This window comes from Nerophis ophidion, linkage group LG08, assembly GCF_033978795.1.
Source record: "Nerophis ophidion isolate RoL-2023_Sa linkage group LG08, RoL_Noph_v1.0, whole genome shotgun sequence".
Classification (NCBI taxonomy): Eukaryota; Metazoa; Chordata; class Actinopteri; order Syngnathiformes; family Syngnathidae; genus Nerophis; species Nerophis ophidion.
The window spans coordinates 60,849,029-60,871,443 of record NC_084618.1 but is presented as its reverse complement, the minus strand read 5'-3'; the positions used below and the strand labels follow the sequence as shown (position 1 = coordinate 60,871,443).

The following is a 22,415-nucleotide window of genomic DNA, read 5'->3' as shown; positions in this document are numbered from 1 at the left end:
CTCTTATCAGTCCTAATGGTGCCCTCTTGCTTCCTGTTTGCAGGATGCTCGAAGGGCCACGGAGCTGGAAGCAGTCATGGAGAAACAGAAAATGAAGGTGGATCTGAAAATAGAGAGCAGCACATTGTGAGATGTCATAGATGGACTATATAGCAATATAATATATATATATATACCTGAAAAGAACAGATCATCTTGCAAGTCTTCCTTTTTGGCAGTGTAAGAATTGTATTTATTGCAAAAAAGCACAGTTCTCTTAGGTCTTACTGTGAAATCCACAGTAACATGTACTAGATTAACTATAACATCATTCTATATTAAATTAACAATGCCTCAGGCAATGAATGACCAAAATGCATTAAAGACTTTATTATGGGTTAATTTATTTTTGTCAATGAATCCAAGTGAAACAAGATGGCATCCTCACATTATATGTAAAGCGATGTACCTCACACACAAACATTACAGTCGGTTTGCATTTCAACACAAAGCAGTTCCAGTGCGTCAAAAATTTGTCTCGCTTTCTGCTTCACATGCCAACTCAAAAACCATATCCTCTAAACATTTGTATTAACTTTAAATCAACTGGCAAAAAAATAGAACACTTAAATAGTTCCAACAACATTAACACTCCTCCATTTACATTGCCTTAACTACTGACTGGAAGAAAAAAACATACCTGACATGATGAAACTTACAATTTGTATTATTTCATATTGGGGCTCCTAAACTCATTGAGTGCGTTGATCAAACAGTACACAAAATTAAAAAAAATATGCAATCTAACAGCAGAAATGTGTTTCACACTCAAGACCCTCCAAATTTCAATGTAGGATTCTGCATAAAATGACAAAAACAATATTAAAAAAGAAGACCAAATGTAATTTCTCTATTGACATGGCGGTTTATTGAATAAAGGTCTACCAATTTACAAAGATGTGTACTGCATGACCAGGTTGAAGAATGCATCATGATAAGCGGTGTCTTGATAAAAAGGAATTAAAGAAAAAGAAAAGCCAAGTCTATGGAGACTATAAGGAACAGTCTGTGGCTTGGAAATGGACAAATGGGGCAAGAACACACAAAGGTGTGTGTGGGAGGATGAATGGACGTTTGGGTCTTCACAGGTTTTCTCTGTCGTCGGCTCTGCGAGAGTCCGACCTGCCGTTCATGCCGTCCCGTCGATCGTGCTCCCGTGACTTGTCTCTAGATGAGCGCTCTCGGTCTCTGGAGGACCTGGTTCACAAGGACACAGAGTGGAGAATGTCAATACTTTGCACAGGACAACTTAGTCCTGTGTTAGAAATGCCCCAAACACCTTTTAAAACCACAATTTCCTGATGCCAAACTCATCTGGCAACTTTTATATTTGAAGCTTCCTAAGTTTGCTTAATGACCTATGGAAATTAGGCAAACATCAAAGAGAAAAACAACAAATGGAAGTGGAAATAGAATTTATTGCAAAGTAAGACAACGGTACAGACGGATCTGTCCATGTTGCTCAGTAAAACATAAGAAAACAAAACAACTAAAAAAGTGCACAAGAAAGTGGTCTTTATGTACTGAATACTCACCTACCAGGTAAAGGAGCAATATTTTTGCCTAATACTCATAAAGGTTTATCTAAAATTAACTTTACCCAATTAAGTGCTTCAAATATTTTTAAACTCTTATTACTTAAAGGGGCCCTTTTCTTACCTATTGGTACCTGTTTTTGTGTATTTTTAATCAGCCTAAGCCCCGAAAACATTAAACCATAGAGGCAATGTGGAGATGATTATAACAATTTAGCCTTTCCTCATACTTCCTCCAAACGTCCTGTTTGGAATTTCTCTAATTTGTGACGTTTTTCCCCAGCTGTGACGTCAGCGGATATCTCCGAAATTTACCTGAAGAGCTTTGCTTGAGTGCACCAGTGAGTCTGGTTACATGCACATTTCCAAACGTTTTTTTTGTCCCCTGCTGTTCAGTTTTCCCTCGGGAAACAGTTTTGTAAACGGTCAACCGTTCTGGGCCCCAACTTATGTGTGGATGAACCGCTTTGGACTGCTGAGGTACGCCTGTCCACAACTGTTTAATCACGCATGTATACACCCGAGACCTTTTTACTCTGTCGGACGGAACCCCATCACGTTTACGGCGTTACATTGAGTGACTCTTCAAAAGCGGGGCGAGAGAGACATGAGAACGAGGAAGAAGAAGGAGGAATACAAACAAACAGTATGGCGAGCTAAAGTCAGCATTGCTGGTGACGAGGAGACTATGGTCTGCCTTAGCATTCTGAAAGAAATTAACATTATGGCGCGTATAGATAGAATAAAGCACAGGAACGGTGACATTCATAAAAAAAAGCGTGTGAAGACTTGCGCAATGCTGGCTATGTTCGGACAACCGAGCAGGTTAAGTATCGTTGGAAAATACTCAAGACTGCATACTATACGGCTAAAAAACTGTTTTCTGCAAGTAACCCCTACTTCACAATTGGAGAACTGACCTCCAAGGGAAAACTGAACAGCAGGGCACCCGCAGTCAATGTAGTCTGACACTGAAGTAAATAAGCGCTTTATTTTTCTCTCTCCTCTTGTTGCGTGGCAGACTAGCTCGTACACGTACAGGCATCCTCTGCTGTTGCCATTTCTAATACAAACCCCGTTTCCATATGAGTTGGGAAATTGTGTTAGATGTAAATATAAACGGAATACAATGATTTGCAAATCATTTTCAACCCATATTCGGTTGAATATGCCACAAAGACAACATATTTGATGTTCAAACTGATCAACTTTTTTTTTTGTGCAAATAATTATTAACTTTAGAACTTGATGCCAGCAACACGTGAAAAAGAAGTTGGGAAAGGTGGCAATAAATACTGATAAAAATAAGGAATGCTCATCAAACACTTATTTGGAACATCCCACAGGTGTGCAGGCTAATTCGGAACAGGTGGGTGCAACGATTGGGTATAAAAGCAGCTTCCATGAAATGCTAAGTAATTCACAAATAAGGATGGGGCGAGGGTCACACCTTTGTAAGCAAATTGTCGAACAGTTTTAGAACAACATTTCTCAACGAGCTATTGTAAGGAATTTAGGGATTGTATCATCTACTTTCCGTAAAATCATCAAAAGGTTCAGAGAATCTGGCGAAATCACTGCACGTAAGCGATATTACATACCGTTGTTCCCCAAGGCGTTACTGCATCAAAAACCGACATTAGTGTGTAAATGATATCACCACATGGGCTCAGGAACACTTCATAAAACCACTGTCAGTAACTAAAGTTGGTCGCTACATCTGTAAGTGCAAGTTAAAATCTACTATGCAAGGCCAAACCCATTTACAACACCACCCAGAAAAGCCGCCGGCTTCGCTGGGCCCGACATCATCTAAGATGGACTGATGCAAAGTGGAAAAGTGTTCTGTGGTCTGACGAATCCACATTTCAAATTTTATTTGGAAACTGTGGACATGGTGTCCTCCGGAACAAAGAGGAAAATAACCATCTGGATTGTTATAGGCGCAAAATTCAAAAGCCAGCATCTGTGATGGTATGGGGGTGTATTAGTGCCCAAGGCATGGGTAACTTACACATCTGTGAAGGCACCAGTAATGCTTAATGGTCCATACAGGTTTTGGAGCAACATATGTTGTCATCCAAGCAACGTTATCATGGACAACACTGTTTATTTCAGCAAAAAATTGCTAAGCCACATGTTACAACAGCGTGGCTTCGTAGTAAAAGAGTGCAGGTACTTTTCTGGCCCGCCTGCAGTCCAGACCTGTCTCCCATCGAAAATGTGTGCCGCATTATGAAGTGTAAAATACAACAGCGGAGACCCCTGACTGTTGAACGCCTGAAGCTCTACATAAAACAAGAATGGGAAAGAATTCCACTTTTAAAGCTCCAAAAATTAGTTTCCTCAGTTCCCAAACGTTTATTGAGCGTTGTAAAAAAAAAAGGTGATGTAACAGTGGTGAACATGCCCTTTCCCAACTACTTTGGCACAAGTTGCAGCCAAGAAATTCTAAGTTAATTATTATTTGCAAAAAAAAATTAAGTTTATTAGTTTGAACATCAAATATCTTATCTTTGTAGTGCATTCAATTGAATATGGGTTGAAAATGATTTGCAAATCATTGTATTCCGTTTATATTTACATCTAACACAATTTCCCAACTCATATGGAAACGGGGTTTGTACACAGTAACGTATAGTTCAGGGTTACCCCTTAATGAATTTGAAATCTTAAACATTTGGGGTTATTTTCTGTTAAAATAAAGTAAAATAATGTATTGTAGCGTCCAGAAGAAGACACACAAAGTCTGATGCTCAACCACAGACAGCGATATTCAAAATTTAAGATAACAGTAGTTACTTTTAAGGAGGGAAAGGCTCACAGCAGCGTCAATCAAGTGTGACGACAGGCTCTCTGCAGTTCGCTTTTCGTGGAGATGGAGCGATAGAAATAATGAGTCTCGGTACACGAGTACAGTCTCCAATAACACCAGAAATAGATGATATATTTGTTGCCCTTTGTTTTTAATAAAGAAATAGTTACTTGAAGCAGTGGTTCTCAAATTGGGGTACGTGTACCCCTGAGGGTACTTGAAGGTATGCCAACGGGTACGTGAGATTTTTAAAAAAATATTCTAAAAATAGCAGCAATTCAAAAATCCGTTATAAATATATTTGTATAATACTTCAACAAAACATGAATGTAAGTTCATAAACGGTGAAAAACAAATACACCAGTGCAATATTCAGTGTTGACAGCTAGATTTTTTGTGGACATGTTCCATAAATATTGATGTTAAAGATTTCTTTTTTTTGTGAAGAAATGTTTAGAATTAAGTTCATGAATCCAGATGGGTCGCTATTACAATCCCCAAAAAGGGCACTTTAAGTTGATGATTACTTCTATGTGTAGAAATCTTTATTTATAATTGAATCACTTGTTTATTTTTCAACATGTTTTTTAGTTATTTTTCTATAATTTTTTCCAAATAGTTAAAGAAAGACCACTACAAATGAGAAATATTTTGCACTGTAATACAATTTAATAAATCAGATACTAGGGGTGTAACGGTACACAAAAATTTCGGTTCGGTACGTACCTCGGTTCAGAGGTCACGGTTCGGTTCATTTTCGGTACAATAAGAAAAAAAACTAAATATACATTTTTTTATTATTTATTTAACAAATTTGCTAAATCTTCCACCAAAAATATATTGATGTGAAGTAATCGGAAACTTGGATAGGTCAATAATTCATAATAGCATTGATTTTGATTAAATATTATGTTTTGAGCAATGACAGTTTGAAAGAAAAAAACAGCTTTGTTTAATTAGACAACGTTGCAACTTTTTCTAAATTACATTTAGCTTTTAAGCTTTTTCATTCCACTTTTGTTTATGTTTTTGTTTATTCTAATTGTATTTTTAGAATGTGCCATGGGCTTTTAAAACATTAGGTGTGGACCGCAAATGGCCTTCGGGGCACACTTCTGACACCCCTGCTATAGATATTAAAAAATTAAAGCAGAGCCTGGCGACGCATGCATGTTTATCATAACTCTCTCGCTCTGTCTGTCTCTGTCCCTCCCTCACGAATGCTGCTGTGTGCACAAATTGTCTTGCTTTGAACCTCTTCTTAACCTTGAACGTACATTGAAAATACACGCAACCCTAACTTAAAATGCCGGACATTTGAGGCATTTAAGAAACTCCACCCGGACAGCCCCGCAAAAGAGGACATGTCCGGTGAAAAGAGGAGGTATGGTCAGTCTATCATAGCCCAGTCGTTGCTAGCATGCCGTGTGTTGTTGTTTTTTTTTGATTGATTGAAACTTTTATTAGTAGATTGCACAGTACAGTACATATTCCGTACAATTGACCACTAAATGGTAACACCCCAATAAGTATTTCAACCTGTTTTAAGTCGGGGTCCACGTAAATCAATTCATGGTGCCTCGTAGGGGTGCAACGGATCAAAAAACTCACGGATTGGATCATTTTTTTCGTATCAGCAAAAAAAAAACAAAAAAAAGGCAATACAAATAAACAGAAGTTTTGCCGTTTTGTTTTATAACACTTTTAAATTATTAAATTAAAATATATAAAATCTAGTACAAGTGCACAAGGCATAATGTCTTATTTTTAACATAATTAATGAAAAACAGTGCCACATAAAAAGGGATTTCTCTTTTCCTCCACTGCTTGTGTCAGTACCTGCACAAGGTGACTCTCGTAGAGGGGGCGTGTCTTCTCATCTCCCACTATGCTGTGATGAAATGAGCGCTTATGGTCACATAGTTCCCCTGGACCTCCACCCTTCTGTCGTGAGCGCAACAGTTGACGCTCGGGATAGTTCGTCCACAACTTTCTTCTTCTCTTGCTCATAAAAATCTGGCACAATCTTATCGTTGAAGTTGGTGCGCGATGGGATGTCGTAATGTGGCTGAAGAACTTTCAGCATGTGTTTAAAACCCTCGTTTTGCACAATGGAGTCTGCACCTAAAAACACACCGATTAAATGGCACGGGGCGTTCAAGTTTCTCCGTTACTCCGCTCGCCATTACCACGCTGTGCGAACAACTTTTTTTTTTTTTTTTTCATAAATCAGACCGCGGATCACGTGTGTGCCAAACTGAAGATATTGATCCGAATGGATCAGGGATCAATGTTGATCCGTTGCACGACAAGTGCCTCGGTGTGCATTGTTTACAAAACGTGCGCTACTTAATATGTCCGTGTTGTTCGGTACACCTCCGAACCGAACCGAAAACCCCGTACCGAATCAGTTCAGTACAAATACACATACCGTTACACCCCTAGCAGATACTGATGACATAGTGCTGAACTTCACTTCTGAATTTTACTTCTTTATCTCTTTTTTTTCAACCAAAAATACTTTGCTCTGATTAGGGGCTACTTAAAAAAACATGTTCACAGGGGTACATCACTGAAAAAAGGTTGAGAACCACTGACTTAAAGGATTGGAGAAATCTCGATTAAAAAAAAATACCTCATTCATTGTACAATAAACAGCAACAATTAAAAAATAGAGCAAAATAATATTATGTAAGAAAAATTTATTTTAATACTATAATAACACACCGGTATTTGTTTTTAAATGTAGGGACATATACAATATTTTCTGCCTTTTTACAGAAACTATATGCATAATGGCACTACCGGGGGAAACCCTGGCAAACTTAAATCCTTCAGACTTCACTTGGATGCGCTAAATACCACAACATGGATGATGGGGAGAAGATGCAGTTGAAATGGAGGCACAGCCCAAAAAAAACGCCCATTCTGAAGAGATGATCAGAAAGCGACTTAATCATAATCTATGCAAAATTTTGACCAAAGAACCAGCATTACATGTTATGTAGACCACAAGGAAATATTTTAAATGCAGAACAAAAATCGTAATATGACCCATTTAAATCATTGCTTGTACTACCAAGCTTTTGTGATAGCGACAGTTTGACCCAGGAATTGACTAAAATCATTTACATTATTTACAAGTACAAACAAATGAGCAGTGCCTTCAAACACAATATTTGGCCTCAGATGTTCCACTTTATCACATTTAACCAAATTTTAGTTGACCTGGCTTTTTCCTAGACCAGTTTTTGGAAAACTTATATATTTTGTCCACTTTGTGGTCTGTAAAAGTATCTGAGACACAAATCTAAGACATTTCTTATATTCAAGTCAGCAACTTGTCACTACTACTTATTTTCTGATACATTTCTGTTTAATCTAAGGCACAAGTATTGTGATATTACAATGATGGTTAAAACAAAGTTATGAAGAACATGAGCATTAAATAAATGTCTTGCTGATGAAAGTAAAAGTGTGTACTTATGTCTGGAGCTCTGCTCATGACTGTGACGGTGTCCTCGGCTGCGAGAGCGGGACCGGCTGCGATGTCGCCTCTTCCTCTCCCTGGACCGGGAGCGTGAGCGACGCTTGTCTCGTGATGTGGAGCGTGAGCGGCGCCTCCTTCGGTCACGAGAACCAGACCTAAAAATAAAAGACGTGGTTCAGTTCAGAGGGACATTTGAGCTGAACAAATTGCAAATAGGACAAATAAAGTTCTGACTCTCTGCTGCGGGATCTTGTCCTGTAAGAAGAATAGACTACTTTAAAATAATGAACATACACATGTGCACCATTAGGATTTAAATAAGAGCACTCACCTTTTTTTCATCTTTTCCTCTTTCTCCCTTTCTTCACGTCTCTTCAGGCGGTCTTGGTTGCGTTGCTCCTGCTTGTCCACAACCGTTTTCTAATAAAGAGAATTGAAATATTATATTCTTTAACTAAAAAAAAAAATCATATTATCATACAGTACAAAAAACCCAGGGAAAAAAATGTTGTCTTCATGGTGGTCAACCCCTCCGGATCCAATCACAGGATATAGAGAAAGGAAGGGTGAGCAGAGCCCACTAAAAAGAGCTTCCTCATTAGCTGACGCGATATAAAGTGAAGCGCGTGCACAGTGCGAACTTGTTTGCAGTAAAGCATGGCTGCCGAACACCCACCTGGAAAGATTGCAATACCTGCGCTTGCTATTACATCATGTATTTCTAAAAAAAAAACAAGAGGAAATCAGAAGAAGAAAAGAAAGACGATGTACTGTTTGTCTAAAAACAAAAACAAAAAAAACAGCCAAAACCTGAATAAACATTGGTCCGGCGTACTCAAGATGGAGGGCATTCCAGGCCAGTTTTGAGCAAACTTTGGAAGCGCATGCGACTGTTTTTTTTCCTCGACAGGTAATCTGTGCTCCAATTTCCTATATTTTTTGTATCCTTTACCGTGGCGACGTGTGTTAGCGACAGTGTGCACCAAAATAGGAATTAGGGGATCCTTTGATGCAACTTCACACTGCCAACCTATGCGTCTGCACATACAGTTCTCGTTTGCAATTTTGTGCACTGCCAGAAAGAAGGAGACTAGGAGGGACTATCAGAAAGGTGCGTGGAGTGAGGTGCGGGATCTACAGTTACAATTATGCCTGGTGACACAAGATTCAAGTACTCCAGGTTTAAGACAAGTCTCTAGGGTTCGCAGTAGAGGACTGTCGAGTTCTTCCCACAAACCTTTAGTTGGTCCAGTTTCTCTCTGATTAGGATGAAGCCGAGGTGGAGCTTCCCGCCAAAATGGTCAGCCAAACGGCGGTCGTTATCATGGAGACCCAGATAGGCAGAGCACACCTCACAAACGCGCAGTTTCTGCTGCTGGAAACTGGAGGCAGGCATGGAGTTTCTGTATTCCTCCTAAAAAAAACACACAAGCCAGTCATCATGAAGTCCAAACACCTTTAAGGGCGTTTTTTTTAAGTGTGTGCTTCAGCCTCACCTCTGCATCCTTCTTCCTACTGCGGACCTTCTCCACTTCCTGCAGAACCTTCTGAGATTCGTCCACGTTTCCTTCTGCTCCGAGTTGCTCTGCCTTGGCGAGGAGCTTTCCGATTTCTTCGTTCAGCTCGTGGACCTTCTCTGCCTGCAGCACACATCACATGTTCTTATTTTTCACCCAGAGAAGAGCAAAAAACAGATATTTTGTTATGTATTGTTTATAACAAACCTTTGCTGCTACTTCAGCACTTATCTCTTCTTGAGTCTCAGCCAGGCGTTTCTTGGCCAGCTCTGTTCTGCGATCACAGTCGGCGATAAATGACTCCAAGTGATCAACCGCCTTCAAACACAACACAAAACAAAGCAATTATTTATTGGATCAGGTAGCAGCTTGACATAAAATATGAAGACCTGTGTTAAAACAGTACATTGCAGATTCTGTCACCTGTTCTGCATTTGCATTACCTTGTATTGCCAAATCACTTACGTCAAGCTCAAAAAAGAGTTCTTTCTCTTTGGAGGCGATTTCATAGTCGGCTCGAAGTGCCAGGTCATGGATCTTGGTGCAGTCTCCCAGGTCCATGCGCTACAAGCAAAACAAACACTTTTTATTCAGGGAGTTTAGTTGAGTAGAATATCTACACAGCCTAAACTGCAGACATTTAACAGTTTTGTAGATACCACCGTACTTGCGTTCCAAAGTCTTCACAATAATGTTGTGACGTATCAAACCACAACTTAGTGTGTTGTTCTGGCACTTTAGCCAAGTCTGAAAATAAACGTTATCTTCCAGAATCCTCTGCGCAGCAAGAGACCGGCAAGGTGGGGCTCTGGAACGCCGTAAGAAGGAAGTAAAGTGTTTGTAGTAGATGAGAAAATATTTTATTTTCGGGTGGGATGAAGCCAGAGTGCCGGAGGGAACCCACGTGGGTTCCCTCGGGGTAGTCCGGCTTCCTCTCACCCACCTCCAAAGACATGCACCTGGGCATAGGTTGATTGGCAACATTAAATTTGCCCTAGTGAATAAATATGAGTGTGAATGTTGTCTGTCTATCTGTGTTGACCATGCGACTTGTCCAGGGTGTACACCGCCTTCCGCCCGAATGCAGTTGAGGTAGGTTCCAGCAACCTCCGCGACACCGAACGGGACAAGCGGTAAAAATGAATGGATCAAAACCTTTTGAGTTATGTTGCTGACAAACAGATAAACAAATCCTTTAAAAAAAAAATTAAAAAAATAAAGAAATAAAAAATGGAGTATGCGTTCTGCTTAGCAAAGCGCACCACTTTTGCATGTCACTGCGCACGGACGGAAGTCACCCAAAAAACTGTACTTTGCGGGAAATCATTTTGGCAGCTTTGAAAACAAGGATCTGTTCTCCAGCATGAATTTTGTCTCTTTCCGGACTATGAAACGATCTGGGTACACATTTCACTACTTGGTCCCAATCTTTCAATGTGAAATCCTAATAGAAGCACATCAAACAAAGTTTGCAGCGTTACGAAAATGTTGTACTTTTTAATATTGATAACTGTGATGTGTAACGGTGGGGGAAATAATAGATTTTTAGATGCATCTCAATTGACACATGCCCGTTTGTAAAATCTGATTAGTAAACGTCAATAATCGATTATTTATTTATTGTAAATTAAGTAATGCAGACAGTTCTAAGATTTGGCTGACTGCAGCGAGCCAACTCTTTTATGTTAGGGCCCTTATGTTCTCGTTTTAAACATATTTCCATTAATTTAATAAAGGTAACGGAAATTATTTCAACTGTTTCTTATTACAAATGCATTGTTTCTAAAAGTTGCAAGAGATGAATACTTATTTAGTGAAAAGAAAAGAAATGTAAAACTGCAGCAATTTACATAAACTAACGATGCAATAATCGATTTTTAATCGAATCGTGGCTCCTGAATAGTAATCGTAAACGAATCGTGGGGTGCCCCAAGTTTCCCACCTCCGGTATGTGTCCTTAAAGCTTGTTTACATCTGTCAATCATCTCTCTCACTTGTCAATCAAAACGGTCAATTTTAAAGTGCAGGGTTTGATCCTGACATTAGTTTATTTCAAACATGCATAGTTACAATATGGAGCATCACATATTTCCATTTTCCCATTAGAGCATGTTCGAAAAGGAGTAGGAGAAGCAGGGTTGATTTAATCCTACCCTTTTTCTGTTTTATAGCGACTAATTACGCGTTTGTTTACTTCCCACTACCGCACCTTAAATTGGAGTCTTTAATCTCGTTATATGCAAATATAATGACAATAAAGTCCATTCTATTCTATTCTATTCTTGTTCTCATTCTGTAACACAAACAAATATAGAAATAATAAATAAATAAAGTTCTAATGAATAAATAGCTGTAAGGTGTAATTCACCATGAAATGAATAACTATCCCCTTATTTGATAAGGTTCAAGAAGTTTATCAGTATTATTATTCCTTGTACTTTGTAAACAATTTGAATTTGAACAGGTTCTTAAACTGGATGACATTAGTACATTGTTTATTTTATTTCCTTAATCCATTCCATAATTTAATCCCTCATACGGTATACTTAGGGTTTGAAGTTTTAAAATATGTAAAAATAAGTCTAGTTTGAATTAAGCCATTTCCATTTTTTGAATGGTATTAAAACTATGTTTAGTAAAGATATACCAAGTGTGGGATCTAAAGTGCTGTTACAAACACACATTGTGAATAAAACAGTTACCAAACTATTTTCTAAGCATGTTTTATACAGTTTGACAGCTCACTTGATCCAAGGGCATACTCCCACAAGGCCATTTGTACTGTGCTGACTTCCACCACGCTCTTCTGACGCTCACTCAAACTATGCATTCCAGTCACGGCCCATTTTCTTCTCCCATCTCTTCTATCTCAGTCTTACTGCAATATCCCTGATTCAGTTGTGGACTGTTTACAGTCTTATAAGGAGTCATTCTTATTATATATTCTGCAAGGATGCTGCTGTCATGAATATTCTGATTAACCAACAATCACATGAATTGAATAACATTTTTTACGTTCGTAGGGGAGTGAGCAAGTTTGACTTTTGGATTAGTTTGAGCCTTTTATTTTTTTTTATTAATAATTGTGTTATTTATCATTAAGAATCTGCATAGAGTGGTCACATTGGTTAATAAATGACACTGCGTGTGTGCATGGAATCAAGACCCTGGACCACCTCTTCCAGTTGTGCCACAAGTGGTTCCGGGACACGTGATTTGAGTGTGCCCTGTTGTAGGTGCTAAGTGGGACCAGGTACAATACGGTATGACTAATGTGAGCACACTCTAATATAGATGCAATACCACTTACTTTTGAAAAGGATCCCTACTTAAAACCGCAATCTTTAATTTATTTGACATTGCTACTTACAGTTCCGGACAAGATGTCGTGCGGACAGCAGTTGAGGAGGTGACTTTTGCAGACTCGATCATCCGAGAATTTGACCCTCTGCCGCGTTTCATCTCCTGAAACAGTCCAAAGGACATCCAATTAGGTATATTTGTCAGTGGGGTGGTGAGACGTTCACATATCTGACTGCTATTGCACTGCATAATACAAGAATGTGTCGTATGTGTCACAATATTTCTATTTAAACAGTTTGAGCCCATTGTTTAAAACATCTTGTTGGTCATTAGCATGTCATAAGAGCATTACTAACTTTACTTTGCCTCTGTGTTAAGTGAGAAGCTGAAGGCTCTCCATAGCCTCATTGTGTGACGGTTGTTGCTATTCTTGGTGGTAAACTTACCCCGGACTCAATGTCAGTATGACAATGACAGAGCTTAAACTCTCAGTATATCTTGTTTTAAAGGCTCAATAACCACCTTGCACATGTGTGAAGAAAGGCTCTGTTTTACATAGCATGTCAACACATAAATGTCATCCTTTGCTCCAGCCAAGCCATTTACAGACAAGATACATTGACAGAAATTCAAAAAAAGCAAAAGTAGGTTTATACACACTGCGTTCTGCACCACATACTGTACCCTTCTGCATCTTCAAGCCCTCAGCAGCAGAATTTTAAACCCGCTGTGGGAAAGTAAAAATAGGAACAGATTTCTTGCCAAACCTGTGGTAAGAAGTTGGGAGTCATACAAGAGTCAGATCGAAAATGTGTGCAAAAATGTTTGTCTCGTCTGAAAACTGCCTGAAAAAATAACTGGTATGCTGAGATATGCTTGGTGTTCATTCAGCGCGACCAGACGTCTTAGCTCAAGCAGCTTAGCACTATTCGAAATTGAATTTTCCCATTCAAGAAATGACCAATGTGTATATTTATTTAAAAAAATTAAATAAAATAATATAAAAAAAACAAGCTACAATTACTTCCGAAAGGCAAACATATACTGTTTGGATATTCATCATAACAGCTTCAAAAATTATGTGTGACTCACGGCTCGATGAACACGAGGCTTTTCTGCAACTCCTTTGCAGATTGATGTAGGCTGGCAAAGATACACTGAACCTTAATGAATAAAATAAAGGGGCCACAATTGTTCAGTTTGTATGCAACATATGCATAGGAATTTGCTGATTATCTTAACACACATACATACACCCACAAACTCACTCACACTTATAAGAATGATCCACTATAGGTAACTTAGGATGAACCTTGTTATGTAATAATAAAAAAAAAAAGGGCAGGGCAGCAATATTTTTTCCTGCCTAACTATTTTTTGTATGTTAATGTTTGCATCCAAATGACTAAAATATGAATTTTTTAAAAATCTTTTTTTACGTCGATTATGGTCCGTGATACACCTGCACAACTTTGGTCGTAATACAGGAGCTTTGCCATGCATGCAACAGTAGGCTTAAGCAAAGATAATAGTTGTTTTTGTTACAGCAATACACCTATAGCATGTATTACTACCATACATTAGCATGTGCAAATAAATGTGTCAACTTAATACACATCAAATATGTATTACTGACATATATGCCGATGATGCTTTTCATTTTTTTTAAATAGATCGTTAAAGTACATGTATCTAGTGCAGGGTTTCCCCTAGACTGCCAAGATATCTGTGGTGGGGGGGCGCTATCAACATGATAGATTCATTTGCACAATTTGCTACGAGATTATGCTTTTATGAAAAGGCTCAAAAATGTACACATTTAAAAACAAACATGTTATTAATTACTATTAAAAAAAATTATATTTTGCCATAGTTTCAATTGTTGCTACTTATTGTGAAATATACTGTGGCATGTTGTATGTGTCTAAAGACTTTTAGTTACTATTTCTATTGAAAACAACTAGCACCAAATCTAACATGTTCTTCTGGTGTTATTATAAAATATACTTATATTTAGAGACTCTTTATTGCTGTCCCTCAATGTCCCTGACGAAATAGGCGACCTGCAGCGAGCATGACGTCACACTTGGTTCGCGCTGTTGCTCCAGTTAGACTTTTTCTTCTTAACAACCGCACAATGTCCTCTTAATATTTGCACATTTTTTAGATGGCTGTCAGCGGGTATATCTGGGATGGATTAAAATTACTTTCACATCGCAGAAACGCTGACAACGCTCCAGAAAATGATGTGCATTTTGTTTACATCCAGTTCCGGCAGCGCAGTTTCCGGTAATCAAAGTCTTTTTTTTTTACGCTGGTTGAGTTTTCGGTACATCAGTTGTCAATAGTGCGCAAGTAATAGGCTTTATATATCAATTCATACTGTAACGACCAGAAGGTGTTAATGTTTTATGTTCTTGTGGTTTGGGTTACATGTCAGTTTTTCCCATGTTTGCAAACACACCGTCCGTGCCTGAAAGGTGACTAGCGGAGAATGACGAAGTGTTGTGTGTCTGGGGAAGCGCGCACTCACAGAGACGAAAGTGTTTGAATGGGAGGTAAAAACTGTTGGAATTGTGCCGTTTGTTATCATAAGATTAGTAATAAAAGTTAAAAATTGCATCAGACTTTGTGTGATTTCTTCTAGGGGCTACAGTATATTATATTAGTTTAAAAACCCTTATTTTCAATGTGTGGCGGTAATTAAAATGTTGTGGCGGCGTGCCACATTCCATTACAATTAGGGGATACCCTGTGGTGTTGTGACCACTAAGTATATATGTATAGTAATCATTCTAGAAATATTTAATTGATTGTTTAGTACAGGGGAAGGGTTTTCCCCTACATGCAAACAGACACGGCAAGATTAATGCTGCTCCACCTTCAAAATATTTTTTTTTAAATGAAAACACTTTTTTTTAACATGAAAACAAATTTAAGTGATATAATGTATGAACGGATATACCGTATAGTTTATTATTTACATAGTATTGGCCATAAGAACTTAGAAAAACAGCTCAAATATAGTAAAAATGTTCATTGCTTTATTTGAATCAAAAAAAGATGGTGCATAAATAGCCGGTCAGAAGCGCGTCATATTGTTGCAAACCTGAACAGAGTTGACACCCGGCAAAAAGGAGAGAGATATTTGAAAAGAAAGGCAAATTACTGCATTTGTTGTTCAAGCCAGTGTAGACCATCTTAAATATTTTGACATTACTACTGACAATAACGTCTAACTTTAACTGTGTCTTCGAACCTCCATTTGGACATCACTGTGTGAAGTTTTCTATGGCTACTCCAGTTTCCTCCCACATTCCAAAAATATGCATGTTAGCTTCACTGGAAACTGTAAATTGTCCATACATATCAATGTTAGTATGAATGATTGTCCATCTGTGCCCTGCGATTGGCCATGTTAATTTGAGTTAGCTTGTCTAAGAGCTAGTCCATTGTAGGCTAGCAATAATCTTGCGGCGTTAAAGCTCAACCTTCATAATTGTATTGCTTATATCTGTTTATTCCAAAGTATATTATTAATCGAACATGATTTCCACATGTATGTGCACTTCATGTGTATATGTAATGTTTTCTTTAATGTGGTTAGTTTTACAGTGACTTCATTGTGAAGAATATCAACAAAACAGAGTTATTTCGTTCAATTGACCACACCCATAGGGACCCCCCCACCACCACTGTATATAATGGCAATCTAAGAGAAACCCCGAGTCAAGCAATTTTTTCCACTGAGGGCTGCACACTAAAAATAAAAAAACAATAAATGTATTTATTGTAACCATTAGGCCTACCCTCACTTTTGGTAACTGTTAAAGGTCCTTGAGACCCAAAATGGTCTTGGTCATTAAAGTGTGAGAAATAAGTCATATATATATAAAAAAAAAATGTTTTGCTTTCAATGCTTAAATATTTATAGCTGAACTTCAGTTCAAATTTTTTTTAGGTTCATGCACTCTTTGTAAAAACAAAACAGTTTTTATGGCAAAAACAAAAAATACTGTATCCAATATTTTCCCCAAAAAATAGTTCAAAGTAGAATATTTGATATGAAATAATTGGAGCCTTAAATAGGTAAATGATTTATAACATTGCTTTTGGTTCATTATTGCTTTTTGAGCATTGACAGTTCATAAAAAAATATGTTGAAAAGTCTCAGTATCCGAATCAACCACCCACTCATAAGTGTTTTAAAAAAAAAAGTCATATATCAATATATATTGTTACTTACAATGCTTAATTTTCATTTTCCTTAGGGAACCCTGCTGAAGAAATCAATAAAGTACTATCCATCTATCTTTCTAAATTTCTAGCTCAACCTCATATTTATCTGTTGATTACTACGTTTTTATAATTATTTGAGCAATGTCAGGGTTAAATTAAAACACGGTCCAAATGGCAGCTTTGTGTTATCAGTGTCAATATTGCAACCTTTTTTTGATTACATTGCACCTGTTTGCTCTTAAATGTTACATTTTATGTTTTTTTTTGTTATTCATGCCTCAGCAAAAGCATTTAAGTCCCATCTTAAAACTAATTGGTATACTCTAGCCTTTAAATAGTCCCCTCTTTTTGACCAGTTAATCTGCCGTCTCTTTTCTGCTATGGCTCCCTCTCTTTCGTGATTAGGTGAACACAGATGAGACGCGAGCTGTTCAATGTCGGGACCCGGAGTGGACCACTCATCTGTGCATCAGTTGGTGACGTCTCTGCGCTGCTGACCTGTCTCCCCTCAAGTTGATCTCCTGCTGTTCCCACTATGTACTGGACTGGGGGGTCCCAAAAATCTGCGGTCCCCCCAAGGTTTCTCATTGTAGCCCATTGGGTTGAGTTTTTCCTTGCCCTGATGTGGGATCTGAGCCGACTGAGCATGTTGCTGTGGCTTGTGCAGCCCTTTGAGAGACTCGTGATTTAAGACTATACAAGTTAACTTTAATTGATTGATTGAAATGTGCTGTGGTCTTTTAAAAAAGTAGCTGTGGGGCACAAATGGCCCCACAGCTAACCTAACAGTTGCAGTTTGGACACCCCTATGACAATCATAAATTCCATTGTAAAGTGTAATATTTTTGTTTTGCAGTGTATTTTACTACAGTGTTATTTTTTTCATTCCCCTTATTTATTGTTAAAATTAAGTTCCGTTACGTGGTGAAGAAAGAGCTGAGCCGGAAGGCAAAGCTCTAAATTTACCGGTCGATATACGTTCCCATCCTCACCTATGGTCATGAGCTTTGGGTTATGACCGAAAGGACAAGATCACGGCCGAAATGAGTTTCCTCCGCCAGGTCGCGGGGCTCTCCTTTAGAGATAGGGTGAGAAGCTCTGCCATCCGAGAGGAGCTCAAAGTAAAGCCGCTGCTCCTCCACATCGAGAGGAACCAGATGAGGTGGTTCAGGCATCTGGTCAGGATGCCACCCGAACGCCTCCCTAGGGAGGTGTTTCGGGCACGTTTGGCTGGTAGGAGGCCACGGGGAAGACCAAGGACACGTTGGGAAGACTATGTCTCCCGGCTGTCTCCCGGCAAGAGCTGGACGAAATGGCTGGGGAGAGGAAAGTCTGCTTTTCCCTGCTTAGGCTGCTGCCCCCGCGACCCGACCTCGGATAAGCGGAGGAAGATGGATGGATAAGTTACGTTAAATTGCATCGTAAATCTTACACGGCAACTCTACACTGGAATATCCCCAATGTAAAATTTTAAAAAAGTATATTCAATGTGCAATATACTCAACTAATATTTATTTGTACCATGAATGATTAAAATAAAATGTGAACCGTAGTAAAAAAATGCTACTTTTCTTTAAACACTCACACACAATTAATTAATCTGTCACTTAGATGGGATACGCCAGTGGTTCTCAACCTTTTTCTAGTGATGTACCCCATGTGAACATTTTTTTTAATTCAAGTACCCCCTAATCAGAGCAAAGCATTTTTGGTTGAATAAAAGAGATCAAGAAGTAAAATACAGCACTGTCATCAGTTTCCGATTTATTAAATTGTATAACAGTATAAAATATTGCTCATTTGTAGTGGTGTTTCTTGAACTATTTGGAAAAAAAGATATAAAAATAACTAAAAACTTGTTGATAAGTAAACAAGTCATTCAGTTATAAATAAAGATTTCTACACATAGAAGTAATCATCAACTTAAATTGCCCTCTTTGGGGATTGTAATAGAGATCCATCTGAATTCATGAACTTAATTCTAAACATTTCTTCACAAAAAAAGAAATCTTTAACATCAATATTTATGGAACATGTCCGCAAAACATATAGCTGTCAACATGTTGTATTTTTTTTCACAGTTTATTAACTTACATTCATATTTTGTTGAAGTAAGGATTTTTGAATTCTTGCTATTTTTTTTAGAATATTTCTAAAGAATCTCACGTACCCCTTGGCATACCTTCAAGTACCCCCATTTGAGAAACACTGGGATAGACTAAAATTCCACACAGAAAGATCCCGAGCCCGGGATTGAACCCCAGACTACTGGGGATAGGTTGATTGGCAACACTAAATTGGCCCTAGTGCAGTTGTTCTCAACCTGGGTTTGATCGAACCCTAGGTGTTCAGTGAGTCGGCCTCAGGGGTTCGGCGGAGCCTCCGCCACGGAAGTATAGACACATCCGAATTATCGTGTAAATAAAAACTTCTCCCTGTCGGCGTATTATGGATACCCCCAAGCAATGTTCCCTCTTATTTTCCATCTGATGTGCTTGTTTTTTGATTGATTGATTGAAACTTTTACTAGCAGATTGCAAAGGAAGAGAATACATTATATGAAACAGTACAGTTTACACAGTACAGTACATATTTTGTACAATTGACCACTAAATGGTAACACCCAAATAGGTTTTTCAACTTGTTTAAGTCAGGGTCCACGTTAATCAATTCATGGTAATGTGTGTAAGGTGTGTAATTTGTTGTGAAATCATGCACTGTGTTGCTTTTGTTCTGTGAACAAGGTGGTGTTCATGCATGTTTCATTTTGTGCACCAAAAAAAAAAACACAAGTTCTTCTTGAATTTGAAAAAAAAAAAAAAAAAAAAAAAGCATTTTATTTTTCACTAAAGGGTTCGGTGAATGCGCATATGAAACTGGTGGGATTCGGTACCTCCAACAAGGTTAAGAACCACTGCCCTAGAGCAGTGGTTCTCAAATGGGGGTACCCCTGGGGGTACTTGAAGGTATGCCAAGGGGTACGTGAGATTTTCTTTTAAATATATTCAAAAAAATAGCAACAATTCAAAAATCCTTTAGAAATATATGTATTGAATAATACTTCAACAAAATATGAATGTAAGTTCATAAACTGTCAAAAGAAGTTCAACAGTGCAAAATTCAGTGTTGATGTTGTAGGCACAATACCAATGTGAGCAATTTGCAAAATGCGGTTGCGCATTTTGCAAATTGCTCAAATTTGGTCAAATTTGTATAATGTGCAATATTTTTGCAAATTGCTTCCAGCTATATATTTGAATAATGTGTGGTGCACATTTTGCAAATCAATGGGCGCAAGTACATGTTTTTGGTGTCAAAATAATTTATTAAATACTTATGTAAATCTATTCATTTGTAGTCGGGACAATATAACTGAGTATTGCCCTCAAATCAGTACAACCCTAACCCTAACCACTATACAGTGTACATCCACGACTAAACTACTACCAAAACTTGGTTTACTATTTATAAAATATATTAATGTAGGGTTTCTGACTAAACCATCCACAAAATGTTGTCTTAAATCTCGTCTTGCGATATGCAAATTGTTTGCGCACAATGGAAATGACGTAAAATTTGCAAAATGCGTGACATTGGTGAAATGCTTACAACATTTACAGCTAGATTTTTTGTGGACATGTTCCATAAATATTGATGTTAAAGATGTATTTTTTTGTGAAGAAATGTTTAGAATTAAGTTCATGAATCCAGATGGAGCTCTATTACAATCCCCAAAGAGGGCACTTTAAGTTGATGATTACTTCAATGTGTAGAAATCTTTATTTATAATTGAATCACTTGTTTATTTTTCAACAAGATTTTTGATATTTTTATATCTTTATTTCCAAATAGTTTAAGAAAGACCACTACAAATTAGCAATATTTTTGCACTGTCATACAATTTAACAAATCAGAAACTACTGACATAGTGCTGGGTTATACTTCTTTATCTCTTTTTTTTTCAACCAAAAATGCTTTGCTCTGATTAGGGGGTACTTGAATTAAAAAAATGTTCACAAGGGGTACATCACTGAAGAAAGGTTGAGAAGTGAAGTGAATTATATTTATATAGCGCTTTTTCTCTAGTGTCTAAAAGCGCTTTACATAGTGAAACCTAATATCTAAGTTACATTCAAACCAGTGTGGGTGGCACTGGAAGCAGGTGGGTAAAGTCTCTTACCCAAGGACACAACGGCAGTGACTAGGATGGCGGAAACGGGAATCTAACCTACAACCCTCAAGTTGCTGGCAGGGCCACTCTACCAACCGAGCTAAACCGCCCCAACCGAACCACTGACCTATCTCAGCTACAATACGTGATCATTTTCACATTTGGTTGCCTGCATAATGCATATATGTTTAAATGTTAAATTTAAATCTTCCTTTTTGTTTTTATAAAGCAACAGTGTTAAATGCAGTCGTCTTACACTAACAGTGTACAATTAGCAATCTTAAGCTAACGATGGCTAACATGGAAAATAAGGCGGCATTAGACGATCGTCGCTAAGACGGTGATGTAATGTTGGTGTTGAAATACCGCCATTGTGGATGCAAACATTAAACTCTATACTTGTATTCAGCTATCCCACCGCAAACATATTTAAGTCAGCCCTCATAAATGCACGTCCATTCACGCAGGCCTGTCCATCACAAGCCTGCCTAACCACAGGCTCCATCTTGGCTAACGAGCTAGCTCAAGCTAGCATGCAACGGCTAACTCACCATCCCTCGCTGTTCCCATGAGCTGGTCGAGCAAAGCTCGCATTTGAGCTTGAGCGGACATTGTCGCAGCCGGTCCTTCACGCCGTATAAAAAAGCAGACAACGGGGGGAGGGGGAAAATGTTGTTATTTTCTAAGTTTTTAAAATACTCGTTCGTCCGAGCATCTCCGCTTTTCAGACGTTCTCCTGTCTTTTTTTTTTTTTTTCGTGAAGGGGAAGTGACGTAGAATCTCGTTGTTTCAAAGTGCCGTTGAGCGACCTTCCATGATTTTTTTTTTAGGTACATAAATTATTTTTTGTTTTCTTATACATACCTCGTTGTTATGAAGGTTAAAAATGTTTTTTTTTGTCAATTTTAAATAGCGTTGTATTTTTCTACTAATGTTTTACACCAATATATGTGCTGTTATGTATGATTTTTGCACTGGAAAATCATGTTTGTCAACATAGCTGCGTGTACATAGTTCCCGCCAATATTATTTTTTTAATTGTTAGTATTTCTACTGTTGAGATAATGAATATTTCAAATGTGAAAAAAAAAAAAAAAAAAAAAATTGAGCGACCTTCCAGGGAGGGCTGTGCATTGTGGGAATAGACCAATGAAAATGCTCGAGATAGTGTTGTATTTTTCTACTAATGTTTTACACCAATATATGTGCTGTTATGTATGATTTTTGCACTGGAAAATCATGTTTGTCAACATTGTGAGAATAGACCAATCAAAATGCTCGAGAGTAAAACTATGATCCAATCACA

The 22,415-nt window shown here is 38.0% G+C and overlaps 2 protein-coding genes across 7 annotated transcripts in view; one reads left to right on the top strand and one right to left on the bottom strand.

Annotated features, from left to right (window-relative positions):
- The window catches only part of LOC133558088 (epidermal growth factor receptor kinase substrate 8-like protein 1), a 28,182-nt gene extending 27,801 nt beyond the window's left edge, over positions 1 to 381 (top strand). For both annotated transcript variants that reach the window (XM_061909188.1, XM_061909189.1), the window contains exon 19: positions 44 to 381. In XM_061909188.1, coding sequence (XP_061765172.1) covers positions 44 to 130 — 87 coding nt within the window. In that variant the 3' untranslated portion in view covers positions 131 to 381. The remainder of the gene's footprint in view (positions 1 to 43) is intronic.
- luc7l (LUC7-like (S. cerevisiae)) lies at positions 364 to 21,879 on the bottom strand. 5 transcript variants are annotated; one of them, XM_061909191.1, is made up of 12 exons: positions 21,661 to 21,867; positions 13,792 to 13,862; positions 13,360 to 13,426; positions 12,767 to 12,861; positions 9,862 to 9,960; positions 9,604 to 9,714; positions 9,376 to 9,519; positions 9,117 to 9,293; positions 8,211 to 8,299; positions 8,114 to 8,134; positions 7,873 to 8,034; positions 364 to 1,236 (listed from the first exon to the last, which is right to left on the bottom strand). In XM_061909191.1, the coding sequence occupies exons 3-12, from the start codon at positions 13,391 to 13,393 to the stop codon at positions 1,122 to 1,124; spliced, it is 1,047 nt and encodes a 348-aa protein (XP_061765175.1). In that variant the 5' UTR covers positions 13,394 to 13,426; positions 13,792 to 13,862; positions 21,661 to 21,867; the 3' UTR covers positions 364 to 1,121. The 5 variants fall into 5 exon arrangements, with proteins under 5 accessions (XP_061765175.1, XP_061765176.1, XP_061765178.1 ...); XM_061909192.1 differs by having other exon boundaries at positions 13,384 to 13,426; XM_061909194.1 differs by having other exon boundaries at positions 12,767 to 13,466.
- Between the last annotated feature and the right edge of the window lie 536 nt (positions 21,880 to 22,415).